The sequence below is a fragment of the Heptranchias perlo genome, chromosome 41 (genome assembly GCF_035084215.1).
Source record: "Heptranchias perlo isolate sHepPer1 chromosome 41, sHepPer1.hap1, whole genome shotgun sequence".
Classification (NCBI taxonomy): domain Eukaryota; kingdom Metazoa; phylum Chordata; class Chondrichthyes; order Hexanchiformes; family Hexanchidae; genus Heptranchias; species Heptranchias perlo.
In genome coordinates, this window is record NC_090365.1 from 2868740 (window position 1) to 2894459 (window position 25720).

At 49.5% G+C, this 25720-nt stretch overlaps 3 protein-coding genes across 3 annotated transcripts in view; all 3 read left to right on the top strand.

Annotated features, from left to right (window-relative positions):
* LOC137305931 (HHIP-like protein 1) overlaps window positions 1-8106 on the top strand; it is a 28896-nt gene extending 20790 nt beyond the window's left edge. Inside the window, 6 exon segments of the mRNA XM_067974886.1 lie at window positions 2242-2368; window positions 4340-4485; window positions 5717-5798; window positions 6828-6910; window positions 7322-7787; window positions 7789-8106. Coding sequence (XP_067830987.1) covers window positions 2242-2368; window positions 4340-4485; window positions 5717-5798; window positions 6828-6910; window positions 7322-7787; window positions 7789-8089 — 1205 coding nt within the window. The 3' untranslated portion in view covers window positions 8090-8106.
* Window positions 8107-11024: 2918 nt separating this feature from the next.
* Window positions 11025-21639, top strand: kcnk6 (potassium channel, subfamily K, member 6). The gene is made up of 3 exons (XM_067974888.1): window positions 11025-11505; window positions 15401-15796; window positions 17321-21639. The coding sequence occupies exons 1-3, from the start codon at window positions 11187-11189 to the stop codon at window positions 17575-17577; spliced, it is 972 nt and encodes a 323-aa protein (XP_067830989.1). The 5' UTR covers window positions 11025-11186; the 3' UTR covers window positions 17578-21639.
* Window positions 21640-24170: 2531 nt separating this feature from the next.
* Window positions 24171-25720, top strand: part of ppp5c (protein phosphatase 5, catalytic subunit) — a 30269-nt gene continuing 28719 nt past the window's right edge. The window contains exon 1 of the mRNA XM_067974889.1: window positions 24171-24263. Within this exon, the coding sequence (XP_067830990.1) occupies window positions 24179-24263 (85 nt within the window). The 5' untranslated portion in view covers window positions 24171-24178. The remainder of the gene's footprint in view (window positions 24264-25720) is intronic.

Consider the following 25720-nt stretch of genomic DNA (forward strand, 5'->3'; position numbering starts at 1 on the left):
ATTCTAGTGCTCTAGTCACAGCCCTGATAGAGAACAGTTGCCGCAGTCCACACCAGGGATGGAAATTGGCACTGTCCTTCTCCATACGGCTCAGGGCCGGCCTGAGACTTTTACTAACTGAACCATCGGTGGGAGGGGGAAGATGCTTAACGACTATTGGTGTGGTGGGAGGTGTTTGAGAGACGACTTGGGCGACACTCCCCTTTAATAAATTCATCCTTCCCCCCGGCCGGCCGCCCGCCCTATGGGAATACCTCAACACATCTCACTGCCAGCAGTCACATCTGTAAGTAATTTAGTGATTGGAAATGTCTGAACCGATCCTGGAAACAAGATCAGGCCCACGGCACTCACCGCATGTGCAGACATACCGGATAAGAATAATTTATATCCTCCCTCCCATCATCAGAATACTTTCTCACCCTCGTTTACCCCTTCCCTCATCACCCAACTTTTCCAGTTTGAAGAATTTCCTGACATCAGTCCTTAATTTGCCTTTGCTGCCTCTTCTCCTCCCTCAATTTGGTCTTTTTTTTTTATTATTCGTTCACGGGATGTGGGCGTTGCTGGCAAGGCCGGCATTTATTGCCCATCCCTAAGAGGGCAATTAAGAATCAACCACATTGCTGTGGGTCTGGAGTCACATATAGGCCAGACCGGGTAAGGACGGCAGGTTTCCTTCCCTAAAGGGCATTAGTGAACCAGATGGGTTTTTACGACAATCCGGTAGTTTCATGGCTATCATTACTGATACTAGTATTTTAATTCCAGATTTTTATTTAATTAATTGAATTTAAATTCGCCAGCCGCCGTGGCGGGATTTGAACTCGTGACTCTGGATTTTTTAGTCCAGGCCTCTGGATTACTAGCCCAGTAACATAACCACTACGCTACCGTACAGTCTCCAGCTCTACCTTTTCCATCTGTCTTTTCGCCAACTTATGCGCCTCTCAGTTGCCTCTCCTTCCAAGGCCGAGTCACCACTGAGCCCAGGCGTGACACTGAGGGACTCTCTGGTTCACTTCAGAGGGCATCATGTGGGACTGGAGTTCGAGTGTAGGCCCAGAGCGGTAAAGGACGGCGTCTTTCCTTCCCCGAAGGGCACTCATGAAGCAGTTGTGGTTTTTAGCGACAATCTGACGGCTTTTATGATCATTTTCTTCATCCGATGCCGACTGAGTTCAATTTCACAATTTGCCAGGGTGGGATTTGAACCCATGACCTCTAGGGTGTCGATGCCAATCCCATACCCACTACCGCACTATTTGTACTTTGTGGCACACACCCGGTCGCCACGGCAACACGTTACGGAATCACCAGAGACCGCGTGCTGTGATATCATCGACGCATCGCACGGCCTCTCCGCACTCCTGCAGGAACAACACCACCCGCGGTCTGCAAGATCCAGGGGGCCGCCAAACCCACGGCAACCAGTGTTAAACGTCTCGCACCTAGACCCTCACAGCACAGAGGGCGGCCATTCGGCCCATCCTGCCTGTGCCGGCTCTTTGAAAGAGCAATCCAATTAATCCCGCTAATCCCCCCCCACCTCTGCTCTTTCCCCGTAGCCCTGTAAATTTTTCCCCTTCAAGTATTTATCCAATTCCCTTTTTGAAAGTTATTATTGAATCTGCTTCCACCGCCCTTTCAGGCAGCGCGTTCCAGATCAGAACAACTCGCTGCGTTAAAATAATCCTCCTCATTTCTCCCCTCTTCCATTTTACCCGGTGGTCATGAAATTCACAATGCAATTAAAATATAAGGAAGTCAAGAAGAAGAATTAGATAGAATGTACAGCACAGAAACAGGCCATTCGGCCCAACCGGTCTATCCCGGTGTTTATGCTCCACACGAGCCTCCTCATCTCACCCTATCACCATATCCTTCTATTCCTCCCTCCCTCATGTGTTTATCCAGCTTCCCCTTAAATGCATCTACACTATTCACCTCAACTACTCCTTGTGGGAGTGAGTTCCACATTCTCACCACTCTCTGGGTAAAGCAGTTTCTCCTGAATTCCCTATTGGATTTATTGGTGACTATCTTATATTGATGGCCAAAACAAAACAGACAGAGTGGTGGAATATTGAGTGTAAGTGGGGTTCGAGAGACAATTTGAGTGAGTTTCAGGAGAAGGCAGCGATGAGCAGGTCAGGTTGATTGATGAAACAGGACAGGCTTCTCAGCCCCTGTTCCGTTCCCGAATGTCCTTCTTTATTTGGGCCTTTGCCTCTGTTGCAGACGACATCCTGCCAATCTTTGCGTATCCTCACAAGCTAGGCCGGTCGGTGACGGGCGGTTACATCTACAGAGGCTGCGAGATGCCCAATCTGAACGGACTCTACGTGTTTGGCGATTACATGAGCGGGTACGTCCTCTCTCCTCGCACGCGCGGAGCAACCTCTGATAGCGCAGCCCCCCCACCTCACTCCGCAATCCCCTCACCGCATCCCGAGCAATCACCTCCGTTTTTAATGGATCTCAAATATATTTTTGTATCAAACAGAATAAATAAAAAGAACTTCCATTTATATAGCGCCTTTCATGACCAAAGGACGTCCCAAAGCACTTTACAGTCAATGGAGTACTTTTTGAAGTGTAGTCACTGTTGTAATGTAGGAAATGCAGCAGCCAATTTGCGCACAGCAAGATCCCACAAACAGCAATGTGATCATCTTTTTTATTAAAAGATGTTGGTTGAGGGATAAATATTGGCCAGGACACTAGGGAGAACTTCACTGCTCTTCTTTGAAATAGTGTCATGGGATCTTTTACATCCACCTGAGAGGGCAGACTGCGAGATGCCCAATCTGGTTTAAAAATCTCATCCGAAAGACGGCACCTCTGACACTGCAGCACTCCCTCAGTACTGTGCTGGGAGTGTCAGCCTAGATTTTGTTCTTAAGTTTCTGGAGTGGGACTTGAACCCACGACCTTCTGACTCAGAGGCGAGAGTGACACCCACTGAGACACACATAAGAAATGGATGAGATGGTGGAGAGCTATCGGCAAGAGTCAGAACCTCCGGAGAGGAGAGGTGAGAAATATATGAATGGGAACAGGAGTCCAATAAATGATAGAGTGTAGATAATTCTCTGCTTATTATTTATTCGCGGTGTCTGTTCCTCCTCTCCCAGCCCACACTCCTGGTTATAAAATCTCACACTCTTGACTTTGCTCACAGATCGCCTGTGGCATTGCTCATTGGTGATCAGAGGAGATGCTGGTTTCTAAGTATAGGAGTGTTATATTATGTAATGCATAATGTATTATCCTGTGTTGGTGTTGTGTTGTGTTTTAAATACCCCCTGAATATGTTGTGCTGTGTTGTGATGGTGTTGTGTTGTGCTGGTGTTGTGATGGTTTTGTGATGTGTTGTGCTGTGTTGTGCTGTGTTGTGCTGTGTTGTGCTGGTGTTGTGATGGTGTTGTGATGGTGTTGTGTTGTGATGGTGTTGTGTTATGATGGTGTTGTGTTATGCTGGTGTTGTGATGGTGTTGTGCTGTGCTGTGTTGTGCTGTGTTGTGTTGTGATGGTGTTGTGTTGTGCTGTGTTGTGTTGTGATGGTGTTGTGCTGGTGTTGTGTTGTGATGGTGTTGTGTTGTGCTGTGTTGTGCTGTGTTGTGATGGTGTTGTGATGGTGTTGTGTTGTGATGGTATTGTGTTGTGCTGGTGTTGTGCTGTGTTGTGATGGTGTTGTGTTGTGATGGTGTTGTGCTGTGTTGTGATGGTGTTGTGTTGTGCTGTGTTGTGCTGGTGTTGTGCTGTGTTGTGTTGTGCTGGTGTTGTGCTGGTGTTGTGCTGTGTTGTGTTGTGATGGTGTTGTGTTGTGCTGGTGTTGTGCTGGTGTTGTGCTGGTGTTGTGCTGTGTTGTGATGGTGTTGTGTTGTGCTGTGTTGTGCTGTGTTGTGATGGTGTTGTGTTGTGCTGTGTTGTGCTGGTGTTGTGCTGTGTTGTGATGGTGTTGTGTTGTGCTGTGTTGTGCTGGTGTTGTGCTGTGTTGTGTTGTGCTGTGTTGTGCTGGTGTTGTGCTGGTGTTGTGCTGGTGTTGTGCTGTGTTGTGATGGTGTTGTGCTGTGTTGTGCTGTGTTGTGCTGGTGTTGTGCTGTGTTGTGATGGTGTTGTGCTGTGTTGTGCTGTGTTGTGCTGGTGTTGTGCTGTGTTGTGCTGGTGTTGTGCTGGTGTTGTGCTGTGTTGTGCTGGTGTTGTGCTGGTGTTGTGCTGTGTTGTGCTGTGTTGTGCTGGTGTTGTGCTGTGTTGTGCTGGTGTTGTGCTGGTGTTGTGCTGGTGTTGTGCTGTGTTGTAGACACCCCCCTGAATGTGATGTGTTGTGTTTCAGGCGGCTCATGGCTCTGAAGGAGGATGCCCTCTCTGGGCAGTGGCACTACCACGAGATCTGCATGGGCCGTGGGCAGGTGTGCAATTTCCCCAAACTCATCAATAACTATTACCAGTACATCATCTCTTTTGCTGAGGATGAGGCAGGTAACCTGTCCTACTACACACCACAATTCTTTCACCTCTGGGTTAATGTAAACCTCCCATTTTTGTTCCAGTGTTTTCTCTGCTCCTCTCCTGAAGGCACGGACTCCGACTGGGACACAAGCCCGAGGCACTGGCAGCCCTATAGTATCTCACTCAAGTGGCCATTCTTTGTGTGTCAGGCTAGGTAGTGCTGGCAGGCTGCTCAACTGTGGAGGCCAGCACAGTTGAACCCAACTATGTCCTATGTTGGGGTTCACACAAGAGCACTTTCAATGGGGGGGGGGGCGGAGAGGGGGTGTCACTGGCTCGTGATCAGGACCCAAAGCGCTGGCTTATTTCTCCCTTTCCCCACCCCAAGGGAGATTATCACTCTCTCACCGGAGTCAGAAGGTCGTGGGTTCGAGTCCCACTCCAGAGACTGGAGCGCAAAATCCAGGCTGACACTCCCAGCGTCAGTACTGAGGGAGTGCTGCACTGTCGGAGGTGCCGTCTTTTGGATGAGATGTTAAACTGAGGCCCCGTCTGCCCTCTAAAAGATCCCACGGCCACTATTCGAAGAGCAGGGGAGTTCTCCCCAGTGTCCTGGCCGATATTTATCGCTCAACCAACATCACTAAAAGCAGATTATCTGGTCAGTATCACATTGTTGTTTGTGGGATCTTGCTGTGCCCAAATTGGCTGCCCCGTTTCCTACATTACAACAGTGACTACACTTCAAAAGTACTTCATTGGTGTAAAGCACTTTGAGTCGTCCTGAGGTTGTGAAAGGCGCTGTATAAATGCAATTCTTTCTTTCTCTCTTTCTCCTCCTCCACCGTCTCCCCTTCCTCTTCCTCCTCCTCCCCCTTCCTCCTCCTCCTCCTCCTCCTCCCCTCCCTCTTCCTCCTCCACCTCCCGTTCCTATGGTGCCTTTAACATGGAAAAATGTCCCACAATGCTGCACAGAGGCCCACTCGGTAACCGGCCCAAAGCAGTCGGATTGAGATCGGGAGTCAATGTGAGAGCGATCGCAGGATCAGACCTGCCCGTTGCTCCAAGCAAGACGATGGCTCTGCTTGTGGTCTTAGCCAAAAAAAAAAAAGTCAGTGAGAAACTCCGAGCTGGGGGTACAGAGGAAAGAAACGTCAGCAGACTGTGACAGTCTCCCCCTTCACGTCATTTAATGGTTTGCTATTTCTGCGATGTGTAAATGTACAGAAGGTGGTGGCACAGCCTCTTTCATTCCTTCCAGGTGAACTCTACTTCATGGCCAGTGGCAACCCCAGTGCGTATGTACCAGCTGGGACTGTGTACAAATTAATCGACCCTTCTCGGTAAGTGGCGAGCTTTTTAAAATGTTCTCATTTACAATAGTCCCCATGTTTATGAGATAAATAGAAGCCCTTCGACCTGCTCTGATTTGGACTCTCCCTATTCGTGCTCATCTCGTAAGACAACTTCCAGAGTTACAGGGCTGTGAGATCAGCCCCAGCGAGAGCCTAACAGAATCGTAGAGGAGTCGTAACTAAAGGCACTGCTGCTCTCTGACCGATGCCGCCCTCTGCTGCCCAACTTAGGACTTGCATCTAAAAAATAGCCCCCCCAAAAAAATGCCCTGTACGTTGACATCTGGGCAAAGGGAAAAGCACACAAGGTCATTAAAGACGAGGCAGGTCATCTAACGGAACGATGATTAACTCTGAGCTTTTTACCCTCATTATCCTATCCGTACTTCACAACCAGTGACGGACTTTTTGAAGTGTGGTCACTGTTGTAATGTAGGAAACACGGCAGGCAATTTGCGCACAGCAAGATCCCACAAACAGCAACGTGATAATGAGCAGATCATCTGTTTTTTTAGTGATGTTGGTTGAGGGATAAATATTGGCCCCAGGACACCGGGGAGAACTCCCCCTGCTCTTCTTTGATTTTTTTAAAGTCATAAATGAGAAGTTTCCGTTTCTTTCTGTTGGGGGAGATCTTACCAGCTCAAGACAGGGGCATTCACAGAGAGAGAGTCCGTACCTCTAAGTGTGAAAACTTACTTCCTGGTGCATTTCAGTTGTTTCTCTTTATTGACTCTAATGTTGCAGCCGAGGAACCATAACAGAATCTAAACATAATTTACAGAACTATGACAGATGAAATTTAATGCAGGTAAGTGCATCACATTCCTATGTCTCTTCTCTCTCTCTCTCTCTCTGCTTATTGAATCTTCCACACATTCCCACTGCCCGCTTTGCTGTCTTTTCCCTGCTGATTTAATCCACAATCTTATTATCCTCCGACTTCCCTTCTTGCTCCGAATGTCCTTATTTTTAACCTGCGATCCCCCACCTTGGGGTCTTCTCTTTCTGTTCAAGGCGAGCACCGCCAGGGAAATGTCGCATTAACCCGACACCCGTGACCGTGAAGGGAAAGTTGCTACGTTTTCGGCCGAGGCAGAGTAAGTCCGTCCTAATCACGATATATATATATATATAATCTAGACTATATTAAGAGCCTTGCCCACCATGCGTGCTTCCTGTCAGTGTCACATTTACTTCCTGTCACACTTACTTCCTGTCACACTTACTTCCTGTCACACTTACTTCCTGTCACACTTTCTTGAATGACGCAAGGTAAAATGGCAGCAAATCAGAAAGGAAGAGGTGGGGAATGTAAAACAAGTGACACTGAGCCAGGTCACTACATAATGAAGGGACTGCAAGGACTGTGGGTTACGGAGAGCGAGACAGCGTCCATTGATTTCGTTGCATGCTGTTTGCTGAGGGTTGGCCTGTGGGTCGAGGGAGGGACCTAGAGGAGAATGAAATCAATTCAAACTGATGTGAATCCGCTCTGTTTGCCTACGCAGAACTCATCCTGGAATCCAAAACCACAACTCCTGCTCCTCCGAAAGCTACCACGGCAACCGTCGCCGCCACCAGGGGTCTAACGCGGAGGCCAAAGGTCGTGACCTCCAAAGCGACGGTGGCTCAGAAGGAACGAACCCGGCAAACGACCCCTGCCCCGCGGCCGACCTCTCCGAGCTGGTACCACCGGCAGGTCCCGGGCACGGTGGAGAACCGGGAGTCGCGGCGCGTCACGCCCAAACCGCCGCCCAAGAGCCAAAGGCCGCAGACCACGTTGCCGAAACCGCCCACCAAAGCCGACGGGGCTCAGCCGAAAGAGAGCAGGCCACCGGGCGGCAAGAGGAAGGGCGGCCGAGGCTCAGCGGGCAGCAGGGGCAAAGGCCAAGGGTCGAGGCGGGGCAAGGGAAGGCGCAGGAAGCCGCGGGAGGGAGCAGTGCGCCTGGCCGGCGGCAAGGGGGGAGGGGGGGGCGGCGGCGGGCCGGGGGAGGGTGGAGGTCTACGTCGGCGGGGAGTGGGGCACGGTGTGCGACGACTCGTGGGACTCCAAAGCCGCCGCGGTGGCGTGCCGCCAGTTGGGGTACCCGGCCGCGGTCCGCGCCGCCAGGAAGGCGGAGTTCGGGGCCGGGCGCACCCTGCGGATCCTTCTGGATGACGTGCAGTGTGTGGGGACGGAGAAGAACCTGCTGCGGTGCCGCCACGCGCCGATTGGGGAACACAACTGCTCGCACGATGAAGACGCTGGCGTCATCTGCGGCAGCGAGGACCAATAAACTTTCTTTTGACAGAATGAGGATCCTAAGTTTGAATATTTTGCCTCTTTCTTTATGGTTGAACGGAGATACACTGCTCTCAGTCCCAATGTCTTGACTTCGCCATTACCCAGCTTCAAAAGCGTCCGTATTTTTTTTGCTTCTCAAAGCAGTCTGAATAACTTCCACCTCAAAACGCGCGAGCACCCCCATATCCCGCACCAGCTCTGATTCATTCTTAAAACTAGCTGACCTCCCGTGGCATTGCGCACATCCAAGCGTGGTCTTCCGATGAAGTGAGGTCGGAGGGCAGGGGGAGATAATTGAACCAGGGCCTGCTGATGTAACTCAGTCCGATTTTAAAGTCATACATTCTGTCCTTATCGCAGAATCATACAGCACAGAAGGAGGCCATTCGGCCCATCGTGCCTGTGCCGGGTCTTTGAAAGAGCTATCCAATTAGTCCCACTCCCCCCCGCTCTTTCCCCATAGCCCTGCATTTTTTTTTCCTTTTTGAGTATTTATCCCTTTTGAAAGTTACTATTGAATCTGCTTCCACCGCCCTTTCAGGTCATAACTCGCTGCGTAAAAAAAATTCTCATTTCCCCTCTCCCCCTCCTTTTTTGCCAATTGTCGTATCTTTGCATTTTTATTATAAATTCCCATGTCCACATTTAGAATGGAAACTGCCTATGTAAACTTGTCACGTTACACCCTCCCCCTAGTGGAAGCTCTGCAGCACCGCCACTGGTCGGAGGGTGTAATCACAGGGTAACAAAGCTTATTTCGACAACACCTCCCAGCCCCGCGATCTTTACCACTGAGAAGGACGTGAAAAGCAATATCAAAGGAACATCATCACCTCCAGGTTTCCCCCTCCATGTCACGCACCATGTCACTTGAGGTGCTGAGCACCTCCGCTGGCGGAGGGTGTAATTACAGAGTGACAAATTTCCAATATCAATGGGGACATAAAGAGTTAGATTGGAAAAAATTGACCAGACAGAGATGCAAGATTTTGTTTTTATGTATTATAGATAAATACAGACAGATATACCTGCAGTGATCCCCATCAGTGGTACACGATGTAGCCAGTGTGCCAGCAATGGATTGGGGTGTATACTGAGTCTGAACAGAACAGGTCTATTGGAGGACCCTGCCATTCAATGCCAGATTTGAGCTGGGCTATTGCAGGATCAAGGGGTCCACTGGTCAATCAAAACCTCCTTTGTGGAGATCCTGGAATGTGTTTGGTTGTACTGGGAATCATAAGACAATTTTTAGGAGCGGTGAAAAGGCCATTCGGCCCCAATTAGCCTGCTCCCCTTCATGGATCACCACTCCGCCAATCCCATCTTGCTCCAGAAACTCATCCAATGGCCTTTCAAACCCATTTATACTTCTCTGCTTCAATGTCCTTCACTTATTCTACAAATCTATTTCCCTTTGAATGATAAAACTTCTCCCAGACTTCCCTTCACACTCCTAACTTCCTGATTTTTAACTGGTTTCCCTGGGATTCGAACTCTTTGCACGCTGATACAGCCAAACCCGGCAACTTTACAAAATACAATTGCAATGTGTACGTTGGTGTACACCAGGGTCTATTTATAGACACAAACTGGAGGCATGGACTGTCTCAGTGAAATGATTAAAAGGCAAACCCGTCCTCCCCGTGGAGTTTCCAGCCTGCGGCTCGCGAGAGCCTTGCTGTGGCGCCTCCTGATGGTGAGTCTGGGAGTTGGACGAATTGTTCAGAATTTGAAGGCGAGCTCCCTTCAAACACGCTGGTCCCACTGACTCAGGTTCTGTTCTGTGGAGATCCCCAGAAAAAGCCCAATTGACAAGGCACAGAGTGCTGTGTCTGTGCATCACCCCGTGGAATGTCCCGGCGAGCGGAGACCGCAGCTCCGGCTCTGAATTCCAGCGGGATACTCACGTCCGGTGGGTGCGGGCGCCTCCCCCTCATTGAAGGGGTTGTGGGAGCCCCTAAACCCTCCTGCCATACAGGACTAACCCCCCCCCTATCGCCTGGGATAAAGATGGTATAAAAGGCATGGAAGAAGCACTCACATCGCAGCCTGTCAGACTGATAATCAGCCTGCAAATAAATCCTTCTATTCTCCAAGGGAAGAGTGTGAAGATACAAAGACAACATCTCCTCAGAATGAAATTTACACCAGCAACAGAAACCCTGACCGAGCCTCCCCCATGGTTCAGTGCGACTTGATCTTGGTCGAACTGTTTGGCTCAGTATCACACTGGGTGTATATTACAGGAGGGAGTTTCTCACTCACGAGTGTATATTACAGGAAGAGTGTATTTCACTGAGTGCATATTGTAGGGTGTATATTACTGGAAGAGTATTACACGGCGTGTATATTGCAGGGTGTATATCACAGGAAGAGTATTACACAGGGTGTATATTGCAGGGTGTATATTATACTGAGTGTATATTGCAGGGTGTATATTGCAGGAAGAGTATTACACAGGGTGTATATTGCAGGGTGTATATTATACGGAGTGTATATTACAGGAAGAGTATTACACAGAGTGTATATTGCAGGGTGTATATTGCAGGAAGAGTATTACACAGAGTGTATATTGCAGGGTGTATATTATACGGAGTGTATATTGCAGGGAGAGTATTACACAGGGTGTATATTGCAGGGTGTATATTGCAGGAAGAGTATTACACAGGGTGTATATTGCAGGGTCTATATCATAGGGGGTGTATATCATACGGAGTGTATATTGCAGGGTGTATATTACAGGAAGAGTATTACACAGAGTGTATATTGCAGGGTGTATATTATACGGAGTGTATATTGCAAAGAGTATTATAGAGTGTATATTGCAGGGTGTATATTATACTGAGTGTATATTGCAGGGTGTATATTATACTGAGTGTATATTGCAGGAAGAGTATTACACAGAGTGTATATTACAGGAAGAGTGAGATTTTACAGACGTTTCCTCTGAGCCTCGATGCTCTCTTAAGGCAGGTAGCAGCAGAGCTTGACACTGGGGCGGAAACCTAGCTGCGGGAAAGTTTTTGGTTTGTTTTAGGGACTGGGCGGCGGGTCCAGGACTCCAGCCGAAGGCAGGGATCCGTCGGATGGCGGGGATCGGGTGCTCGACGCTTCTCCTGCCGCTCCTGTTTCTCTTTTACCTGTGTTACCTGCTGCTCGGGGCCCTGATCGTTTCCCTGGTGGAGCAGCCCCACGAACGCAGACTGCGGGAGGACCTGCGGCTCCTCAAGTCCCGGCTCCTGAACAGCAGCTCCTGCCTCGCCGAGTCCGACCTCGAACGCTTCTTGGAGCGGGTGCTGACTGCGGACCGATACGGAGTCTCCATTCTTAGCAACACATCTCACAATACCAACTGGGACTTCCCGTCTGCTTTCTTCTTTGCCAGCACGTTAATCACCACAGTGGGTGAGTCTGACAAAGTCCTTTTTTTAAAAAGAAAAGTTTTTGAATAGTTAAAAAAAGTTTTTGAATAGTTAAAAAAAGTTTTTGAATAGTTAAAAAAAGTTTTTGAATAGTTCATAAAAGTTTTGAAAAGTTTTAAAAAACTTTTTGCGTATGTTTCAACCAAGCACCAGATGGGAGATGAGGAGACATTTTTTTTTAAAAAGCAGCCAGTTGATATGATCTGCCCTGAAAGGGCGGTGGAAGCAGATTCAGTTGTCACTTCCAAAAGGGAATTGGATAAATACTTGAAGGGGAGAAAACTTGCAGGGCTTTGGGGGATTGGGACTAATTGCGGTGGCTCTTTCAAAGGACCAGCACAGGCGTGATGGGCTGAATGGCCTCCTTCTGTGTTTTATGATTCTAAGCCTTAAAAAAAGAACTTGCATTTATATAGTGCCTTTCTCAACCTCAGGACGTCCCAAAGTGCTTTACAGCCAATTAAGTACTTTTTGAAGTGTAGTCACTGTTGTAATGTGGGAAATACGACAGCCAATTTGCGCACAGCAAGATCCCACAAACAGCAATGTGATAATGACCAGATAATCTGTTTTTAGTGATGTTGGTTGAGGGATAAATATTGGCCCAAGACACCAGGGAGAACTCCGCTGCTCTTCTTCAAAATAGTGGCCGTGGGATCTTTTACATCCAGAGAGAGAGAGCAGACGGCACCTCTGACAGTGCAGCACTCCCTCAGTACTGCACTGCGAGTGTCAGCCTAGATTTTGTGCTCAAGCCTCTGGAGTGGGACTTGAACCCACGACCTTCTGACTCAGAGGCGAGAGTGCGCGTGGGCTTCCGATTTGCTACCGACAAAGACCAATTTCACCCCGACCTTCTCGGCCGCCTCCTTTCCAGCCCGGGAGTCTCCTCTCCGCACTCCCTCCAGGGCCGGATTCTGTCCCCTAGTGTCTGGGTGACCAGGACTGGACGCAGTGGTCAGACCCTGCCTCCGGTTGCCAACTCTGGCTGGATGTATTCCTGGAGGTTTCATCACATGGTCTCGTTCCCTTCGACCGCCCCGCCCCCGCACTCCCGCCATTGGTCGCCCAACACGTCCATCCTCACGGTGCCCCGCCTTCCCACAGCCAATTGGAAAGCGGACAGACTCTTCGTTAACCCGATTGGGTGATTCTTGACTGTCGGTCGAACAGCCCTTTTCTATCCCATCACCAACGTTTTTATAACTAATAAATAAAAATGTTGATAGGAATTTTTTTTCAATGCCCTCTATGATTTTTCTCCTGGGTTTTTGCCCCCAGCAGTGTCCTGGAGAATAATCTTCAATTCCTGGAGACTCCAGGGCAATCCTGGAGGGTTGGCAACCCCTAACCCTGCTCAAGTGGCCATTCTTCATGTGCGAGCCTAGACAGAAGGCATCGGCAGGCTATTTGACCGGGGGGGGGGATGTGGGGAGGTGCAGGCAGCACAGCTGGAACGCGATCCAGTCCACATCGGGCGTCCACGTTAGTGATCAGCCTGGGAACTCCTCTTCCACCACTCGAGGTGATCTTTGACTCCCAGTAAATGAAAACATCTGGGATCTGGGTTGGGGAACGATGATGACTTCGCTCCCAGAGGGACTCATACTTGGCCTGGGCCAGGGAGCAACTTGCATTCAGGAGCCTCAGCTCGACTCAGACTGATGTTTACCCCGCCGCTGATGTATTTACGTCATGTGTTTAGAGAGCTGCGCACGTACTTCATCCAGACGGAACATTCCAGAAGAACAAACTGCCTCAAATGAAATCTTGCGTACAGTTCCAATTGTGTCCACTTGATTCCTGGGGGAGGGGCGGGTGGAGGAGAGGGGTGAGAGGGGGATGGGGTACAAGACAAGAGCTGAGGGGTCCTAAGATAGTAAGACTTGCATTTATATAGCGCCTTTCACAACCTCAGGACGTCCCAAAGCGCTTTGCAGCCAATGAAGTACTTTCGAAGTGTAGTCACTGTTGTAATGTAACAAACGGGGCAGCTAATTTTGCGCACAGCAAGATCCCACAAACGTGATAATGACCAGATAGTCTGTTTTTAGTGATGTTGGTTGCAGGATAAATATTGGCCAGGACACCGGGGAGAGCTCCCCTGCTCTTTTTCAAATCTTCATGTCTGCCTGAGAGGGCAGACGGGGCCTTGGTTTAACGTCTCATCCAAAAGACGGCACCTCTGACAGTGCAGCACTGCCTCAGTACTGGCACTGGAGTGTCAGCCTGGATTGTGTGCTCTCAAGTCCAATGCTGGTTAATTGTGCGTAGCTGCAGTGATTGTTGTCACCCTCGATCGCACAGGCCTAGGGCTGGGCATCGGGCTGTTTGTTTTTGGACATGACAAGTCTGCAGGGCGGTGGCTGAGTGGGAGCAATCTGTTCTACACCCTTGTCGTTTGTGTGCAATCCGGAATTACCTCATGTCTGAGTGCTGAGACTGCACAGCTGAACTGCAGCAGAGACTGTCAATGCATTCCCAGCGCCAGTGAGGAAAAGCGAGCAGAGCAAGCCAGCTTTTAGCGTCACAAACAATGGCGGCCAAGAGCTACACATCCTTTTGTCTCTCCAATGAAGTGTAGTCACTGTTGTAATGTAGGAAATGTGGCAGCCAATTTGCGCACAGCAAGATCCCACAAACAGCAATGAGATAAATGACCAGGTAATCTACTTTAGACGTCGATCGAGGGATAAATATTGGCCCGGACTCGGGGGGGGAGAACTCCCCTGCACTTCTTCAAGACAGTGGCCTTGGGATCTTTTCCATCCACCTGAGAGGGCAGACGGGGCCTCGGTTTAACGTCTCATCCGAAAGACGGCACCTCAGGACAGTGCAGCGCTCCCTCAGTACTGACGCTGGGAGTGTCAGTCTGCTCAAGTCTGGGGAGTGGGGCCTGAACCCACGACCTTCTGACTCCGAGTTACCAACAGGAACCCTTGAAAAATTTGGACGTGATCAAAAAGTTCAACTGTTTACATTCCAACCTGACATTTTCTGCTTTTATTCCCACCTTACTGCGTGTGCACAGCTGATCCGAGCTTAATTCTCAGTCAGCCTCCGCATCCTGTACAACTGACTCATCCAAATTACATTTAGTGGATAAATTGGGATAAATTTAACCTCTCGATGCCTGGTTTGTAATTTTTCTTTCTGGTTTTGTCCTTTTATTCCTCCCCCATCTCTCCTGAAGGTTCTGACTCATGCCTGGGGACAGTTTGACTGCTGCTTGTCTCAGTCTGCCAGTTACCATTCTCCCTGACGGTCTGTTCTGTGCTTCGTTCGCTGATCACGGACATGACACCAGTTGGGACGCTGTACTATCCTAAATTCGCACCGAGTCCCGTTCACCCACCAAGCCCCGTGCTCGCCGAGCTACATTGGCTCCCCGGTCCAGCAGCGTCTCGGTTTTAAAATTCCCCCGCTCCCTGTCTCTGTAACCTCCTCCAGCCCTGAGTCAGAAAGTTGTGGGTTCAAGTCCCACTCCAGAGACTGAGGGAGCGCTGCACTGTCGGAGGGGCCGTCTTCCGGATGAGACGTTAAACCGAGGCCCCGTCTGCCCTCTCAGGTGGACGTAAAAAATCCCACGGCCACTATTTTGAAGAAGAGCAGGGGAGTTCTCCCCGGTGTCCTGGCCGATATTTACCCCTCAATCAACACCTAAGAAACAGACTATCTGGTCATTTATTTAATTGCTGTTTGTGGGATCTTGCTGTGCGTAAATTGGCTGCTGCGTTTCCTACATTACAACAGTGACTACACTTCAAAAAGTACTTCATTGGCTGTAGAGCGCTTTGGGACGTCCTGAGGTTGTGAAAGGCGCTATAGAAATGCAAGTCTTTATTTTTATAATTGTAATTAAAATTTCTGCTCTGCAGGTTATGGCCATACAACTCCGCTTTCCAATGGAGGAAAGGCTTTTTCCGTCTTCTTTGCTGTCCTGGGCGTTCCCCTTACGATGCTGGTCCTCACCGTGGCTGTCCAGCGGCTCATGATCTTCCTGACCTACCGCCCGATCCGTTTGTGCCAGGATAGGCTGGGCTACACCAAGAGGCAGGTGACTCGGGGCCACCTTCTCCTCCTGCTTCTGCTGGCTCTGGTCTCCTTCTTCCTCATACCTTCCGCCATCTTCAGCGCCATCGAACGGAATTGGTCCTTCCTCGACGCCTTCTACTTCTGCTTCATCTCCCTCACCACCATCGGCCTGGGTGACTATGTTCCCGGGGAGCAGAGCGAGCAGGCACTGCGCCCACTCTACAAGATATCAGTCACCTGTAAGTAATGGTTCATGAGCTGGAGATATTCTTGGTTATAACATTGTTCCATTAGGATGGATCTCTCTCTCCCCCAGTCTCTCTGCCCTCTCTCTCTGCCCCCCCTCACTCCCTTTTCCTTCCCCTCTCTTGCTCCTCCCTCTCTCTCTCCCCCCTCTCTCTCACTCTCTCCTGTTCTCTTTCTCTCTCTCTCTCTCCTGACCCCTCTCTCCCGTCCTCTCTTTCTCTCTCCCGTCCTCTCTCTCTCTCCCGTCCTCTCTTTCTCTCTCCCGTCCTCTCTTTCTCTCTTCCGTCCTCTCTTTCTCTCTCCCGTCCTCTCTTTCTCTCTCCCGTCCTCTCTTTCTCTCTCCCGTCCTCTCTTTCTCTCTCCCGTCCTCTCTCTCTCTCCCGTCCTCTCTCTCTCTCCCGTCCTCTCTCTCTCTCCCGTCCTCTCTCTCTCTCCCGTCCTCTCTCTCTCTCCCGTCCTCCCTCTCTCTCCCGTCCTCTCTCTTTCTCTCTCTCCTGTCCTCTCTCTCTCTCCCGTCCTCTCTCTCTCTCCCGTCCTCTCTCTTTCTCTCTCCCCCCTCCTCTCTCTCCCCCTCTTTCTCATTATTTCTCTTTTTCTCTATCGATCTTTCTCGTGCTTGAGCTCACTCACTGCAATAAATAAATCCTCTAATTGGTTCTAATCCCACAATCTGTCTCTGAGAAGCCCCAAGGGCTCCAGCAAGTGATGTGTCCAAAACAAGCAGAAAATACAGAATATGTGGTTCTGCCATTGGGGTGAAAATATTGGGATGGGGGAGAAGATTATCTAAGTGGTTGCTGCCTGCTGTGAGTCACCGCACTGAGATATTTAGGCTTTATTTGTCAAAGAAAGAAAGAACTTGCATTTATATAGCACCTTTCACAACCTCAGGACGTCCCAAAGCGTTTTATAGCCAATGAAGTACTTTTGAAGTGTAGTCACTGTTGTAATGTAGGAAACACGGCAGCCAATTTGGGCACAGCAAGATCCCACAAACAGCAATGTGATAAATGACCAGATAATCTTTTTATTAATGTTAGTTGAGAGATAACTAATGGCCCCCGGACACCAGGGAGAACTCCCCTGCTCTTCTTCTAGACAATGCCGTGGGATCTTTCACATCCACGGGCAGACGGGGCCTTGGTTTAATGTCTCATCCGAAAAACGGCACCTCCGACAGTGCAGCGCTGGGAGCGTCAGCCTAGATTTTGTGCTCAAATCCCTGGAGTGGGGACTTGAACCCACGACCTTCTGACTCAGAGGCGAGAGTGGTACCCACTGAGCCAAGCTGGGGGACGCTAGATAAGTACATGAGGGAGAACAGAATAGAAGGATATGGTGATAGGTTGAGATGAAGTAGGGGGAGAGGAGGCTCGTGTGGAGCATAAACACCGGGATAGACCAGTTGGGCCGAATGGCCTATTTCGGTGGTGTAGATTTGATGTAATTTGGTTGCCTGAAATGCTGGTGGGGGTCACTATGCCCGATGAATAATGCTGCCTTCTGTTTCCCCGCAGTGTACCTCCTCTGTGGCCTCACCATGATGCTGCTCCTCATCCAGACATTCCACAAGGCGGCAGGGCTGCACGGCCTGACCCACTTCTTCAACCTGCCCCTGGATGAGGACGGGGAGGACGGGGAGGAGGAGATGGTCTTACATCCGACGGACCCTCGCCCCTCCCTGCAGAGCAACGGGCTGAAAGACGATGCTCAGACACCGAGCAACACCGACCTCCCTTCCTACCAGTCCATTTTGCCCTCCGTGAACAGGTGATGGAGCCAATGAAGGGGTAGGGGGAAGGGTCACGGCGGGGTCGGGGTTCATGACCTCCCCACCACCCCCGCCCCAATCATTTGGAGGTCAGCCATCGCGGCTTTGGGGGACCCCCCTTCATTACGCTCCCAGGAACCCCTGCCCCTCCCCCTCCACCTCCTACTCCACCCCCCACCCCCCCCCAGCCCCCCCCACCTTCTTAGGCCTCCAGGTTCGGCCTGCAGGTCTCTGCAGATCCCGGCAAGGTCTTGGGACTAGGGTATGACAGCACTGCCCGCTTCCCCTTGCTGCCAAGTTGGCCCAATCTTGGGTTCGGACCCCCAACCCCCTCCCCTCCCCCCACTCAGCCAAACCTAGCTCCGCCACTGCCTCCCTCCCCGCCCGTCTCGTTCCACGTATCTTTTGAGACATTGAAACTGGTTGGATTGCTACTGTGAAATGCCATCTTCCTTCCAGGTTGAGCGGGCTCGTTTAGAATTGTATTAAATTATTGTAATTGTATTTACAAAGAAAAATGTTTAATAACTGACATGCCCGATGGCTCGGTGGCTAAGCAGGCCATCGTGTGTGGTAAAGACGAGGAGGAGGGCAACCCCGATCGCTGGTCTATGGGTAGTAGGGGTGCAACCATTGACCTCAGGATTCCTGGGATGGGGAGGGAGAATCAGCCATCCTTCCTGCTCCTGTGACCCTGCCTGAAAAACCTGGATGTTGGGAATGGCAGCGATACCTCCATTAGTGGAATAGCCTGCCAAACATATTCTCCCCTGAACTGAGCTTCAAAACCCCACATTCCCTCCATCCAATACCGCCTCTTTCCAACTGCGGAATGTTTCCCACTTCCACACTTGCACTGCTGAAACCCATATCAATCTTTTCTCTCCTCTAGGTCTATTATTCCAAACCCTTCTTTCTATTGCCTTCCATCCTCCACCCTTCACACCTCTAACCTGACCTTCACTAAGTGCCACTCGCACGTTCTTGCTGACATACACTGGCTCCCTGTCCCGAAACTATTAAATTATAAATCCATGTCTTCAATGTAAAAAGTCGGATAGCCATGTGGTGAAGGATAGAACACTAGAGCCTGGTCTTCAGTTGCTTCCAAGCCTCTATTCACAGAGATCCACATTAGCCATCGTGCAGCCCCTAGATAAGCTCCCTCCTATAAATGGATACAGGAGAGTCTCCAATCGATACCCATCACCTGAATATAATTAACACTAATTGATATAAATCACATGGATTAACATTCAAATCCCTCTGCGGCCTTGCTCCATCTATCACTGCAACCTCCTCCAGTCTTAAATCATTCCCTCTCCCAGCACGACTTGGTCCTTTGCTTCTGGCCTTTAGTGCAACCACCCTCATCAGTGGGCAGCACTCTCGCCTCTGAGTCAGAAGGTCGTGGGTTCAAGTCCCCACTCCAGAGACTTGAACACAAAATCTAGGCTGACACTCCCAGAGCAGTACTGAGGGAGTGCTGCACTGTCGGAGGCGCCGTCTCTCTAATGAGACATTAAACTGAGGCCCCGTTTGCCCTCTCAGGTGGACATAAAAGATCCCACGGCCACTATTTCGATATCCTGGGGCCAATATTTATCCCTCAACCAACATCACTAAAAAACAGATTATCTGGTCATTATCACATTGCTTTTTTTGGGATCTTGCTGTGCGCAAATTGGCTGCCGCATTTCCTACATTAAGCCAGTGGCTACACTTCAGAAAGTACTTCATTGGCTGTAAAGTGCTTTGGGATGTCCTGAGGTTGTGAAAGGCGCTATATCAATGCAAGTTCTTTCTTTCTTTGCCCAACCATTTCTGGGACAGCCTCCAGTCCGCTTCGCCCAACTATCTGGAACTCCCTCCCTAAATCTCTGCGCTTCTCTCCCCTCCTTCAAAAGCCATCTCAAAACCCATGATTTCGACCAAGCCTCCTAATCTCTCTCCCTCCTTGGTCCATTCTTCATTTCCCTGTCTTATATCCATTTGGGAACTGCCTTGGGACATTCATTGCATTAACAGGAGATCTTTCGTTGCATTGTTATTATTGGCCTGGACTCGCCCGTGAAGAATGGGGAGTTGGGCATGAGGTACCAGAGGAAGGGGGGCACCCACATGGACCCCTGCAACACTCAACACCGTCCGGAGAGGAGAGGAGGAAATAAAGTGAAGATTAACATTGATGGCCCTGCCTATGGCCGTACTCACTACAGGGGGGAAGCCTGTGTGCAGCTGCCCTTGACTGTAAGGTAGGGTTGCCAACTCTGGCTGGGCGTATTCCTGGAGATTTCATCATATGACCTCCCATCTCCAACCACCCCACGGGGTCAAATAGCCTTTTTTTCCCCCAACTCCCAATATTTTAGAACTAAAAGAAAAAAAGTACACCACATTTTGTTAAACACCCCAACCATTTATCTCCTGGGTGTTTGCTGGCAGCAGTGTCCAGGAGATTAATCTTTAATTCCTGGAGACTCCAGAACAATCCTGGAGGGTTGGCAACCCTACTGTAAGGTGACTGTACTTTGGCAGGTGTATGGTGACTGACTCTTTTGTTTAATATGTTATTCCTGATGTCAAAGTGACCTCATGCTGTGAGTAACAATTTATTTTCAGAGTGTGACTGTTTGCCAGGTTATGTCAGTGCAATTTGACTAATGGCTCATTGTGTGTGTGCGTGTGCTCGAACACACACACACGCAGAAATAAGAGGCATCGTTACAGTCAATCCTCTTACATCTCACTAACACACTAGTGCAGCCCAGAGATTAGCTCCTTGACCAACTAAGGTAACCATCACACACACACACACACACATACACCCAAGCACGCACCACGTGTCTGCATCTGAGTGCTGTTCTCCCAGGTTTTTAAAAATTCGTTCATGAGATGTGGGCGTCGCTGGCGAGGCTGGCATTTATTACCCGTCCCTAATTGCCCTCGAGAAGGTGGTGGTGAGCCGCCTTCTTGAACCGCTGCAGTCCGTGTGGTGACGGTTCTCCCACAGTGCTGTTAGGGAGGGAGTTCCAGGATTTTGACCCAGCGACGATGAAGGAACGGTCGATATATTTCCAAGTCGGGATGGTGCGTGCCACGGAGGGGAACTTGGAGCTGAAGGTGTTCCTGTGCTGCCCTTGTCCTTCTAGGTGGTGGAGGTTCCCAATTTTCATGCAAAACTGTCTTGAGGGAGATTGCCAGTAATGTGCTACGTTTATGCTCTGGGCCCAATTCTACTTGAAACTGGTTTGAGGGGGTTTATGAAGGTGCCACAAAAGAGATTTTCATCCCATCAGTTTGGGCTGGAGTTAAAGCCGGGCCTTAGAGGAGAAAAGTCAGCCTCTAACCCAAGCCAAGATCCAGGCCTCCAATTGGATACATTTCATTACAACAGCCGATTCTGGAATGAGCTGCCATTTTAGGCCCGATCACATTAAGTTACACTCTGTAAAATACCTCAGCGTGATGTCACAGTGTTCCAGACACTTGATTCCAGTTCTCGATGGGTAAACGTGTGGTGTGTCACGGAGATATACACACCAGGAAGGCCTTGATCTCCCCCCCCCCCTCCCAGTGTCTGCTGAGTCAGCTGGGCCAGCGATAGGGGATGCTATAGTTGGCCTCAGTGCCCCTGAGCTAGAAAGGGAGGAAAGGTCAGCCCAGGGTTCCCCAATCCTGATCACTATCCAGCGGTCCCTGCTGAAAAAAGGGCATCGATGTTGGGTGACGGCAACTCCCAAGGTCGAATAGCCTTCTGACATTCGCTGTCCGGGGACACAGAAGAAAAAAAAAATAAGTGAGGGACTGTACCCCAGCAGGAGTCAGCGCCTTCGGGGGAAGGAGGGGAGAACTGGGGATAAGTTTTTTTTAAATTGTAAACACTCCTGTATGAGAGACAGCGTTGCAATTGTGTGGGGGTTTTAGCAATCCTGGGGCTGGGTTGTCGTGGGTGAGTCGGTATGTTTTTAAAAACAGAATGTAAATAGAACAGAGTGACAACGAGAGGACAGGAAAATACTGAGTACACGTAGCATCGTTAACTAATAAAGCCGCTACATTAAAGATGCTCGGTGTCGAATCATTCTAACGTGATAAGTATGGTGGGTGGGATGCAGTGACACTTTTGTTTATTAATTATAAAAATATTGGAGGGGGGGCTGTGAATAAATGACTGTTTGACTGACAGACAAGAATCATCCAATCGGGTAAAGGAGAATTTGAACGGTTTCCAATTGGTGTGGGAAGGCGGAGCACCGCGAGGATGGATATGTCAGGTGACCAATGGCGGGAGAGTTGGGGGGGGGCGCGGGTGGTTGGAGGGTCATGTGACTACACCTCCAGGAATACGTCCAACCGGAGTTGGCAACCCTACACTGAGGGCAGTTAGAATGTGGAATTCTCTGCCATAACCTCATGTTGAAGCAGAGCCTCTCAATTCTTTTAAAAGGTTGCAAAGTTGCTTCAAGAAGAGAAATTTTAGTCAAGATTTACAAGGATGACACCAGAACTGCGAGGTTACAACTATCAGGAAAGATTGAACAGGCTGGGGCTCTTTTCTCTAGAAAAGAGAAGGCTGAGGGGTGACCTGATAGAGGTCTTTAAGATCATGAAAGGGTTTGATAGGGTAGACGTAGAGAAAATGTTTCCACTTTGGGGGAGACCAAAACTAGAGGTCAAGAATACAAAATAGTCACTAATAAATCCAATAGGGAATTCAGGAGAAACTTCTTTACTCAGAGAGTGGTGAGAATGTGGAACTCGCTACACAAGGAGTAGTTGAGGCGAATAGTGTATGCATTTAAGGGGAAGATAAATAAGTATATGGGGGAGAAAAGAATAGAATGATATGCTGATAGGGAGGGAGGAGGCTCGTGTGGAACATAAACATCAGCATAGGCCAGTTGGGCCGAATGGCCTGTTTTTGTGCTGTAAATTCTATGTAATTCAATCTCCTGTGGCATGCACATGGGGAATCTTCAGGTGATGCCTGCAGAAGTAAATCATAAAGTGTAACCTTATTATATTTCCAATATAAATTCCAATGTCCACATTTGTAATGGGATCTGCCTCGGTCTGTTCTGCTGTAATTACACCCTCCTGTCAGTGGTTGCACTGCAGCGCCTCCACTGGAGGAGGGGATAATTACAGTGTGACAAGTTTACATAGGCAGTTTCCATGGGGAGCAAAGACCAAACGTGACAGTGTTAGAGGTTGGAGGATAATTGCACCAGGACCTGCAGATATAATTCATATATTGTGCCCTTATTTTTTGATTTTCATTGGAAATGTCAACTACAATAGGAATCTACAATGGAAAAAGTTGACAGGAAGTGCAAGATGTAAGATTTTTAATGTATTATAGATGGGGACTAAGCAAGAGAGTGGGGTGAGTCTATGCAACTGGTGGAGACTCAGACTTGGTGGGTGGAACAGCCTGTTTCTGAGTTGGAATATTCCATTGGAACATAGGAACAGGAGGAGGCCTTTCAGCCCATCGAGCCTATTCCGCCATTCAATTAGATAATGGCTGATCTGTGTCTTAACTCCATCTACCCGCCTTGGTTCCTTAGACCCCCAATACCTTTACCCAATAAAAATCTTTCTATCTCAATTTTGCAATTTTCAATTGACCCCCAGCCTCAACAGCTTTTTTGCGGGGAGAGAGTTCCAGATTTCCACTCCCCTTTGTGTGAAGAAGTGCTTCCTGACATCACCCCTGAACGGCCTGGCTCTAATTTTAAAGTTATGCCCCCTTTGTTCCGGACTTTCCCCACCAGAGGAAATAGTTCCTATCTACCCTATATCAAACCCTTTAATCGTGATTGCAGGTGGAATCATAGCAAAAGGAGGCCATTCGGCCCATCGTGCCTGTGCCGGCTCTTTGAAAGAACTATCCAATTAGTCCCACTCTCCCCCGCCCCCCCCCCCCTTTGCTCTTTCCCCCACAGTCCCCCGTGCACATTTGAAATAAACAAAACAGAAAATGCTGGAGACACTCAGCAAGTCAGGCGGCAATGTGCGGAGGAAGAAACAGAGTTAACCCTTGGATGACCCTTGGTCAGAACTGGAAGATGCACATTAGCAACATAGGAACAGGAGTAGGCCATTCAGCCCCTCGTGCCTGCTCCGCCATTTGATAAGATCATGGCCGATCTGTGATCTAACTCCATATACCTGCCTTTGGCCCATATCCCTTAATACCTTTGGTTGCCAAAAAGCTATCCATCTCACATTTAAATTTAGCAATTGAGCTAGTATCAATTGCACCCCCCCCCCCACAACTCAAGTATTTATCCAGCAATTTTTTTTAATGTCCTATTTCCAGCCCTTGCAGTTATTTTCTCCCCTGTTTATGTGCTTAGATTGGTTGCGGGGTTGGATTTTGCATTGCATGGGGCGCTGAGCCTGTCTTGGGGGATCCCGCTCCTCTTCCTGGGACTCCCCTGTGCAGCCAGCGTGTGACGTCAGCGCCGGGGGACTCCCCTGGACGTCACTTTACGACACCCAGGAGAGCCGGGGGGGGGGGGGAGCCCGCTGTTTATTTTACGACCGGTTGCTAAGGCAGTGGGCGAAAGGGCGCGGTTTACGGCAGCGTTGCAAAATGGCGGAGGGCGCGGATGGGGCGAGCGGCGAGAAACAGGATCAGGCGGAGGGGCTGAAGGCCAAAGCCAACCAGTATTTCAAAGGTGAGGAGGCGCTCGCCGGGTGACGGTCACCCCGTCCCCGACCCCCCACCCCACCACCACCACCACCACCACCTCATCCCCCCCGGGTAACCAACCATGCCGGGTGTGGGGCTGCTGCTGCTGCTGGTGGGGGGGAAAGGAGCCCGGCCCGAGTTGGGAGGAAATGGCCTGGTGTCGACGTTGCCAGATAGTGAGGCATTAGTAACTATTGGGAGAGGCTGCCTGCCAGATAGTGAGGCATTAGTAACTATTGTGGGAGGCTGCCTGCCAGATAGTGAGGCATTAGTAACTATTGTGGGAGGCTGCCTGCCAGATAGTGAGGCATTAGTAACTATTGTGGGAGGCTGCCTGCCAGATAGTGAGGCATTAGTAACTATTGTGGGATGCAGGATGCCAGATAGTGAGGCATTAGTAACTATAGGGAGAGGCTGCCTGCCAGATAGTGAGGCATTAGTAACTATTGTGGGATGCAGGATGCCGGATAGTGAGGCATTATTAACTATTGTGGGAGGCTGCCTGCCAGATAGTGAGCCAAAGGGAATACTAGAGAGAGTGGCATTATTTGGCAGATGGGGAACTACCTTAAGGCACTGCAATGATGTCACTGATATGTTTAATATGGTGACTCTCTCTCTCTCTCTCACCAATCTCTTGTATATCTATACAAGTCTAGTGTATGTTCATTGCACTTTGCAAAATAGTTTTTTTTAGCCAGTTATTGCTCAGGAGCCTGAAATTTACACGGAGTTAGTATTTCCATCTTATTGACCTCAAACAGCTCCAATTACCAGCATTTACCTGTTTAAGATCACTGACTCACAGGGAGTGCTTGAGTAATGGTCTTAAAGGGATAGGCCAGGTTAGATGTCAAACATAATCATGGTCAAGATCCCATGTTACCACTGGGCAATGCCATGGGGCATCTGCTAGTACGTTTTAATGTAGTGTGATATGCTTTTTGTCTTATTCGCCCCTCAAATTGCTCCACCGCTTCTACCACCAGTATTTCACTCTAGTGTTCGGCTCCAAGTGCTGTCTTTAGACACAGCCCAAGTTTGGAAAGGCAGAATCTAGAATTGTACTGCTGGGTGTTTTGTAGTTCAAGGGAACACAGTTCTTTCATGCAGCCGCCATTAGCCCTACTCAGTCACCAGTGATGGTACAGTTTGACCTAGAAGTCATACTGAATGGGATTTACAGCAGGGGGTGAGACTGATTGAACTGGAGAGAATCTATGTTCATTTTCAGTGAGTGCACAGTGCAGAAACAGGCCATTCGGCCCAACTGGTCTATGCCGGTGTTTGTGCTCCCACCCCACTTCATCTCACACGATCAGCATATCCTTCTATTCCTTTCTCCCTCATGTGTTTATCTAGCTTCCTCTTAAATGCATCTTTGCTATTTGCCTCAACTACTCCTTGTGGTAGCGAGTTCCACATTCTCACCACTCTTTGGGT

Bases quoted from the DNA above. Each gene is read 5' to 3' on its own strand.
- kcnk6 (XM_067974888.1), top strand. From the start codon at position 11,187: ATGGCGGGGATCGGGTGCTCGACGCTTCTCCTGCCGCTCCTGTTTCTC. The intron at 11,506-15,400 runs GTGAGTCTGACA...TCTGCTCTGCAG, and splicing joins CACGTTAATCACCACAGTGG to GTTATGGCCATACAACTCCG. The intron at 15,797-17,320 runs GTAAGTAATGGT...GTTTCCCCGCAG, and splicing joins CTACAAGATATCAGTCACCT to TGTACCTCCTCTGTGGCCTC.